The 9,341-nt window shown below is 44.0% G+C and overlaps 1 protein-coding gene across 1 annotated transcript in view; it reads right to left on the bottom strand.

The window, feature by feature from the left end:
• Positions 1-1,537: 1,537 nt before the first annotated feature.
• The window catches only part of MYO5B (myosin VB), a 145,342-nt gene continuing 137,538 nt past the window's right edge, over positions 1,538-9,341 (bottom strand). Inside the window, exons 36-39 of the mRNA XM_058676849.1 lie at positions 8,557-8,842; positions 7,726-7,900; positions 6,026-6,106; positions 1,538-2,140 (exon numbers count right to left, since the gene is read on the bottom strand). Of these exons, the coding sequence (XP_058532832.1) occupies positions 1,988-2,140; positions 6,026-6,106; positions 7,726-7,900; positions 8,557-8,842 (695 nt within the window). The 3' untranslated portion in view covers positions 1,538-1,987. The remainder of the gene's footprint in view (positions 2,141-6,025; positions 6,107-7,725; positions 7,901-8,556; positions 8,843-9,341) is intronic.

Raw genomic sequence — 9,341 nt, 5'->3', positions numbered from 1 at the left:
AGTGATCAAGTCAAAGGGTGGGGTGTACTCTAATTGAGGGAGAAATTTCAATAGGATTCAAGACTTGCCCTCCCGATGTGCATTCATAGAATAGCCTGCTGTTACCAAGATGGTCAAAAGGGGAGGAGGAATGTACAGGATTATCTGAGTGCTTGCTTTTGAAGAGTCCAGAAAATCCTTAAAACAAACCCTGGCATTTAGACCTGTTATTACTGAATGCTCTTAAATCTTTATAAGATATTTACAATAACTTTTATGTGGCAATATCAAAAATGTTGAAAATAACTTAAAAAGGAAAAGTTGGACTGTTACCTAATTCTCTCTAAAAACAAAACACAAACCTTTGGCTAACACAGGCAGCAATGAGCTAATTTTTGGGTTTTCTAAACAATCTGAATCTCAGGCCCGGCACAGTAGCCTAGCGATCAAAATCCTTGCGTTGCATGCGACAGGATCCCATATGGGTACCAGTTCTAATCCCGGCAGCCCCACGTCCCATCCAGCTCTCTGCTTGTGGCCTGGGAAAGCAGTCGAGGATGGCCCAAAGCCTTGGGACCCTGTACCCGCGTGGGAGACTGGGAAGAAGCTTCTGGCTCCTGGCTTTGGATCACCTCAGCTCTGGCCGTTGTGGCTTACTTGGGGAGTGAATCATCGGCTGGAAGACCTTTCTCTCTGTCTCTCCTCCTCTCTGTATATCTGACTTTCCAATAAAAATAAATAAATCTTAAAAAAAAATCCGATTCTCAAGCTAAAATTTTTCTTACTATGTGGGTTGTCTAGAGTTTGTAGTATTTTATGCTGTTATTTGAAGCTTAATGGCATTAAGATCAAAGGATTTCATTTTGACTTGATTTTTATATCTAAGTAAAACTACCATTGTTACTGTTTTCTAGATTTTTGTGCAAGTTTTGTTGGTGACTGCATGGACTCACATTGGAAACAAACATTTTTTCTATCTTGCTCCCATCTGAATTCTGGCAAGGCATTTCTAAGATTACTTCAAAGCTAGAGTGACAGATAAACAGCTCCTTCTTTCCAAAGCTCCTTCTAGGACCAGGCCAAAGCCAGAAGCCTATAGTTTCATCTGAGTCTCCATCATGGGTGGTGGGGTCCCAAGCACCTTGGCCAGCTTCTGCTGCTCTTCCAGGACCATTATCAAGGAGCTGGATCAGAAGTGGAACAGCCGGATGTGAATCAGCACTCTGATATGGATTCTGGTATTACAGGTGACAACTTATTCCATTGGGCCACAATGCTGGCCACAGGACAGTAGCATTTTTAGCACAGCTGGTCCTTTAAGTCAAGGCTTACACGAAAAGGTTGGAGAACATGTGAGACTGGATCTTCTAGTTATGTATCAGAAACTCATACTCAAAACATTTGGTCTGGTGGTTACCCCATTGTCTCTGTATTATTGGCCATTACAAATACACTGTGGACGTTTCTCAGAAGGCCTGAACCCACAGTTTTGTTTTTAAAACATCTCACTGCAAATTCATCCACACCTATGGATAGTCAGCCTGGGCAAAGGCTAGGATATATTGTCAAAGTTAGCAGTACCTTTATTTATTAAAAATCATTTAAAGGCAATTTACATGACTTATATATCTTTTAATATTGTTTTAACTGACATTCTCCAGTTATATGCAAATAGCAAAATTAGGCAGCTTCCATTTTTTATAGAACTGGCATCTTTTATATGGCCACAGGGACTTCTTGGTGTTGACTGTAGATTATATGTGTTTGTTTAGACTGCAATCCACCTTAAAAATCTTGCGTATTTCAAGTGTTTTTATTCTGAGCAGTAGGTACAAAAAATGACGACGTGGGCGTGGTTTTTTCTGTGTAGTTCAGCACTCTCCACAGGCTGCCAGGCTCTGATTTGACCCACTTTCATTAACTTAAATAGATCCCTGAATTCACTTTTCTGCATATACTTCCTTCTTGCTCTCACTGGGACTGAAGTTCATGTTGGAAGTCTCTGACTTCACACTTCATTGAGGAACTCCAGGTTGAGACAAGCTGGGATATGAATGGAGTCCATGGTCAGAGAGGATGGGTTAAATGGAAACAAAACAGGAAACATGTGTTTGAAGTCTAACAGCAATTGCTGAGGGTCGTTCCGATCTTGCAGCTGTGCCTGTGGGGAGAGGTAAGACTGAGTGAATACTTATGACACCCAGCAACAGCCAGCTAAGGTCGATCACACAAAGGAGGCAGCCTATGCCACAGGAAGATTTCCATAATAATTACATTAAGACCTCAGGAAATTGGGGCCTGTGAGGTGTTTACTGTGAGGATAGTTTAGGCTTGTTAGAGAGCAGAAAACCATTTTCAGTCCTAACATTCCTGAAAAACAAAAGTAAAAAAGGTCCCAGCTAAGGGAGAAAACTGCCTGTCCTGCTGCTCTGTTTGATTTGACCAGGAGCAGAGACAGAGCAGCAGGTCCTAGATGGGCAGTGCAGGAACACGTTAGATTTCACAGCCCAGTATGCCTGCTAGACTTGAATCGAGCACCATTTTGTGTAGGGAGACAAAAGGCTATGGGACAGGACTGCACATGCACTGAGCTGGGAGTGAACTCATTTCTGGTTCAGTGAACTGTAACAGCATGACATCCTACAGGTTCCACCTAAGATGGGTCTGGGTAGCCATCAAGACCTGACGGCCAGCAGATCAAGAACTCTAGCAGTGGCACATCAGGTGCTATTTTATATAGTGTAGCAAAAGCTTTAAGACTACATGAAAAACAATGAGATGCACATGTACTGAGCTGGGAGAGAACTCACTGAACTCAGTGCATTGCATTGGTCCCACAGGGAAAATAATAACAACTTCAGCATCATATGGGTCAAAGAGGTTCATGTGGCCAGACCTAACGGCCAACAGGTTCCATCAAGATCAGCACCACCAACAAGCTAGCTATATATAGGACTCCTGGTGTCTCCCTAAGCCTGGGAACTGCTCTAACAGGAAGTGGGAGAAAGGTTGTACAGACAATGGTGCAGTCTCAGCACAGTATCACAGGAGGCGGAGAATGGTGAGCCAGGAGTGGGGCTATGGAGACCATGGTGAAAGTCTAACATAAGAACCCAGACCTGGAACTCACTGGAGGGATTGGCACAAGTGACTGCAAACAAAGAGCTGTGAGCCAACTGCAATAAGAAAATCGAATTGTAGACCTGTGGATGACAGAGCTTAGAAACCTGCCCCAAGGAGAAGAATCTGCTAACCAGAAGTACAAGGACCAAGAGCAAAAGAAGAGACAAAAGCACAATGAATATTACTGAAGACTCCCATGCAAAGGAGCAAAAGCCTATGCCAACTTCAGAGTATCTGAGGAAGACCTTGAGAAAATGGGGCACACAGAATTCAAAACACTTGTTTTAAAGCTTCTTATCAACAACGAGAAGCACATAATACAGGAGTTAAAGGAATATGTCACACAGGAAATGAATCAAATGAAAGCTGACATGTCAAAAATGAATAATACAGTGAAGTAAATTAAAAGTACAGTGGAGAGTTTCCAAAACAGAATTAAGGAAGCAGAAGAAAGAATCTCAGAATTGGAAGATATTTCCTGTTACCAGGGGGAAACAAACAAAAAGATGGAAGCAGAGCTGGGTCAAGCTAAAAAAAAAACTGTTCAAAAATTGAAAGACACTATTAAAAGGCCAAATATAAGAGTTATGGGAGTCCCAGAAGGTGCAGAAATATAAACTGGGATTAAAGGTGTATTCAATGAAATAATATGGGAAAATTTCCCTAATTTAGAGAAAGAATTGGGAAACATCATCCAGGAGGGGCATAGAACTCCCAACAGGCCTGATCAAAAGCGATCTTCACTAAGACGTCTACATGATAATCAAGCTCTCTTCAATCGAACATAAGGAAAAGAACCTTAGATGCACATGTGAGAAAAATCAATTGACATATAAAGAAATGCCAGTTAAATTCACTGGAGACCTCTCACAGGAAACTCTACAGACCAGAAGACAATGGAGTGACATTAGATTCCAGATTCTAAAAACAAGAAATTGTCGGCACTGAATGATGTACCCAGCAAAGCTTTCCTTTATTTTTGAAAACGAAATACAATTCTTCCACAGTCAAGAAAAATTAAAAGAATATGCCTCTTCCAAACCTGCCCTACAAAAGATACTTAAAGATATTCTCTTGACAAAGAGGAATAGCGCCCTCCAAAACCAAAGGCAAATGTGAAGAACATTCCAGTAAAATAACAGAAGACTAAATCAATTTACAATCCATTGCTAAAATGAAAAGACCAAATTATCACCCATTCATATTAACTCTGAATGTAAATGGCTTAACATCATCAATCAAATCTCAGATAAGTAGATTGGATTAAAATAACAAAGCCCATCTATTTGTGGCCTATAAGAGACTTATCTCACCAACAAAGATCAGTGGAAACTATATCTCATGGATTTTGATTTTTTTTTTTTTAGTTTCATCTCTTCAGAATACCTTGTTTCTCATTAAAGTCTTCACTGACCCGTAGATCATACAGTAGCATCATTTTTTTCAAGAAGGTTCTTGATTTTCTTTTTCATGTCTTCAGCGACACATTAGTCATTCGGTAGCATATTATTTAACTTTATGACATTTTTAATTTCTTTTTTTTTCTTCCTGTTGTTGATTTTGTATTGTGGCTTTTCATTTAAGGGGATGTATAGTAACTGTGTAATGAAGACTATTATATTCAGATGTGAGGATACAATGCAGTATGCATCTCTACTTCCAGATCAAAGATGGACTCCCAATGAAACTGTTCACTATATCTCGACAATAGGATGCCATGGTCCATGCCCGCAATGATGGGCAAATGACTGTTTATGAAAAACTACACTATAATAATAATATACTATACTAAAACTATACTATAATAATAATACTATAATATACTATAATAATATACTATAATAATAATATAGGGGAACTCAGTGTGGGGAAAGAGGACTTGGGGAGGAGATAAAGAAAATCCCAGGGCCAATGGGTCTGTATCATAAAATGGTAATAACAATAAAAAAAAAAGTTAAAAAAAAAAACAAGTTGTTACAGGATTGCTTAAGAAGTTTCAGGAAGGGCCTGGCATGGTAGCCTAGTGGCTAAAAGTCCTCGCCTTGAATGCACATGGATCCTGTATGGGTGGCAGTTCATGTTCCAGTGGCCCTGCTTCTCATTCAGCTCCCTGCTTGTGGCCTGGGAAAGCAATCGAGGATGGTCCAAAGCCTTGTGACCCTGTACCTGTGTAGGAGACCCAGAAGAGACTCTGGGCTCCTGGCTTCGGATTGCCTCTGCTCCAGCCACTGCAGCCACTTAGGGAGTGAATCAGTGGATGGAAGATCTTCCTCTCTGTTTCTCCTCCTTTCTGTATATCTGATTTTCCAATAAAAATAAATAAAAATTTTTAAAGGAAGTTTCAGGAAGTGCTACCTCTTCCTGTAAGCTGTCCCCACATGGAAGCATGAGAAGAATGGGGTGTACTTTTCCCAGTGATGACTGGCGTGTGGCCATCATGCTCAGGCTGTTCATTTGCCACTGCACACAGGGCCCAGGCACTTGGCCAAAAGCAGCTTGGGCTCAGCTCTAAATGGTTAATTGTTTTTGGTTATAAAAATTCCCATCATCTTGAAAAGCAGACCTAAAGAACTGTTCACTTAGCGTGTTCTTTAAAGCCTGTTCCTTAAGGCAGATATTTCCAGCCCTAGAGACAAGATTTAGTTGTTTTCTTAAGAGAATATTTCTGAGTGTATGCTGATCATATGCTTATTTTTGTTAGTTCCACTGGGCATTACTGCTGGCCAATGAAATTCCCCATTGTACAGAATGTGAGAGTGCAGTCCCTGGGGGTCATGGATGACAGGGTTGTTTGCCCCAGTATCTCGGGTCTTCTAGCATGTCATACAACTGGTATTAAAAGCATTAATGTTTGTATTCTCAATATTCCTTTCGAGTTTTAGACCGACACTTTTATAAAATTCATCAATATTTTAAAACTCACCTGGATTGTTCGTATAAAGGCCACTGTTACCCGTTCTTCAAATTCATTCAGGGGAGTATAAAGATTCAAGATTTTGACAATCTGTTAGAACAAAAAAAAAATTTAGTGCATCACTAAATGAACATAACACAATATTTGAACTTGAATGACAATCAGACTGGATGACATTGGAACAGTTGTATATTCTCTTGGAACCACAATGCTTATAGGTAGAGCCGGACTGCTCCGTATTAACACAGGAGTGTACTGCCGCCAAGGGAGTCCCTGGCTTTGCCCGGTGGGCCTGGGTCCTGTTACCCCTGGCACCTGCACACCTCACACGCCCTTCCTGGTGCCTGACTGATAATGATGAATTTAGAAAACAACGGCCTGGAATCCTCACCCTCTTACTTGCTGATAATGGAAAGGTTTCTGGGATTCCTACCTTCAGTGAGAAAGGGGTTTTTTGACATCACCTAACTAGCCTTCCACCCTTTCTCTCACCCTTTACAATGGAACAGCATATTTGTCTGCCTACCAGTTGTCTGTGAAGTAGCCTGCTCACATGCAAGGCCAGCTGTATTCTAGAAGTCAATGTATGAAAATACTTACTTCTGTATATTATGTATATTACACAAGGCAAAAAACAGTTTGAACATTTTCAGGGGCCGATGCAGTGGCATAGTAGGCTAATCCTCTATCTGTGGCATCCCACATGGATGCCAGTTCTGAACAGTCCCAGGTGCTCCACTTCTGGATCAAGCTCCCTGCTTATGGCCTGGGAAGGCAGCAGAAGATGGCTCAAGACCTTGTACCCATGTGGAAGACCCGGAAAAAGCTCCTGGATCTCAGCTTCACACCAGCCCAGTTCTGGCTGTTAAAGCCATTTAGGGAGTGAACCAGCAGATGGAAGATCCTTCTCTTTCCTTATCTCTCTATATAACTTTCAAATAAAAAATGAAGTCTTTCCTTGAGCAGTTGAACTCCCCTAGTGGCTAGCAGAGGAGGCAGGTGAGCGCTGGTGCCTGGTTGTGCTGAGTTGGGGGGTTTGGTTTTGCAGGTGCTGAGCTGGAAGATGATGTGCTAGTTGACTTGGAGAGTCTGGTTTCCCTGGGCTGGTCTCGGAGACTATCTGCCAAGTAGCCACACTCATGATGGAGGCAAGATGGGTAAGTGCGTGAACGGAGCTTACCCGTTTACAGACTGGGACCGAGCCATGGTGAAAATGCACTTTTAGGAGGAGGAGGAGGACAGAGATATTGAAATGCCCCCTTTTAAAACGATTTCATTTAAAATAACGTAAAATAATGGGGTCTTAAGTGAATATAGGACCACATGAAAAGCAGAATTACAGAACGTTTTTCCATCATTGTAAGCAAGGCAAATACTCCTGCAGCCATTGTCTCAAAGAGTTGAACATTCCAGATAGGAGACACTACAGCTGATTGCTGTGGTTTTAATGAAGCCTCATGTGTTGCAGGCTTTATTGCCCTAACCTGCGATGTGGGCAGAGGAGGTCAGAGGGCCTGCGGTACCCAGGATGGAACAACCCTAAGGTGGCTTTAGCTCATCCTCGACACCTTGAGGATGATGTCACAAGGGCTCCTAGAGGCTGGGAGTGGGGGAGGGAAGGTGCAACACTAGTAGGAGGCCCACATGCAAGGGAAGGTGGGAAGCAGAAGCTGGGCCCCAGCATGGCAGTGGCTGGAACACCACCCTACCTGTTGGGTGCTGAGGGAGGTACACAAGGAGCAGATGGCCTCTGCATCCTCCTGAGTTTTCTTCTTCAGCTGCAGGAGCTGGGCCGCCTGGATCAGAGGCTCGAGGGTCTGAACTGCCCCACTCTGGTGAAGGTTCCTTCCCCGCAGCCACTCTTCAAGCTGGCTGATGTTGTACCTGAACCGTGGGCAGAGGGCAGGGCTGTGTGAGGTGCTCCTCCTAAGCCACTTGGGAAGGGGACACCTGGGCCGTGTCCTCACCCTCTCGAGTTCACGGGGTTAAAAGGTTTGCCCAGCTCCCCACCCCCTGCCCAGGAGCTATTGAGTAAAGGATGAATAAATGAATATGTGGCTGTTTAAAAACACCCAAAGCACATCAGTTAATGGAGAAAAAAGGGCCATTCTGTATTTTGATGTACAATTAATAAACAGTCACATGTTGATGCCTCCCCCACAGAGCCCTCATGCCTATCCTAATCTCCAAGTTTCCCCTCTGGCCCACCTAGAATGGGTCCAAACTTCATATCGGAGTAAGGAGCCATCTTTAAGTTATGAACTTGTTTGCCAAGTCCTCTGGGTTTGCTAAACACATTGACTACATCAAGGACTGCCTGAGAGATCTGGAGTTCTCATGGAGGGCTGTGTGTGTGTGTGTGTGTGTGTGTGTGTGTTGTATGCTTCCCATGGAGGGCTGGTGTGTGTTTGTGTTGTGTGCTCTCCCCCAGCCGGCCGTGCTGTGTGTGTGTGAGTGCTGTGCTGCCTACACTGGCAGGGTCGGCGTCAGCAGGGGCCTGCTCTCTCCCAGCCACCCCTGGGCCTGTGCTGCCCTCTTACCTGAGTTGCATGCCCGTGCTCCAAGAGCACACATCTTTCCGCAAAAGCAGGTTGTTGAGGGTCACCGCATTGATCACATAGAAGAGCTGCTTGAACACCTGCTGGATGATCTCGGGGTCCAGGCCCTGGTCGCACATGACCCCGTGGAAGGCATTCATCTGGCGGATGATGGCCTCCAGGCAGTAGGCGTTGTCTCCATCCACCATGCTGGAGGAGCGCTTCCGATAGCCCGTGGGCTTCACGCCAGAGAGACCCTGGATGCTCTCATTCTCCAACATGGCAGAAACTGAAAGAGGAAAGCAGAGTGATGGAAGTTTGTCTGCTTGGCACAGACAGGGTCCGGGTTTTGGATGAAGGAGAGCATCAGGGACTTGGGGCTTTGCCTATAGCACTGTCCAGAGGCACGGCACAACTGCCATGATCAGGAACTCAGTGACATGTGGTAGGGAATGTTCTAATGCATTCATCTCTATATGAGATGCAACTGTTCTCCTTGTGATTTTTTGGTGATGGGACAAAGTGAATGGGCATGTCAGCCTGAGTCTGTACTGCCTGTGCTGAACAGAGTCCAGGATCTGAGTGACTTTAAGAACATAGACACTGGGGCCCAGCATGATGGCTCAGCAGCTAAAATCCTCGCCTCGCATGTGCCAGGATACCACTTGGGTGCTGGTTCCTGTCCCAGATGCTCCACTTCCCATCCAACTCCCTCCTTGCTCTTGGCCTGGGAAAGTAGTAGAGGATGGCCCAAAGCCTTGGGACCCTGCACCAGCATGGGAAACCTG

This window comes from Ochotona princeps, chromosome 18 (assembly GCF_030435755.1).
Source record: "Ochotona princeps isolate mOchPri1 chromosome 18, mOchPri1.hap1, whole genome shotgun sequence".
Taxonomy (NCBI): Eukaryota; Metazoa; Chordata; class Mammalia; order Lagomorpha; family Ochotonidae; genus Ochotona; species Ochotona princeps.
Note: the sequence above shows the minus strand (reverse complement) of the source record. Positions and strands in the feature narration are given on the sequence as shown.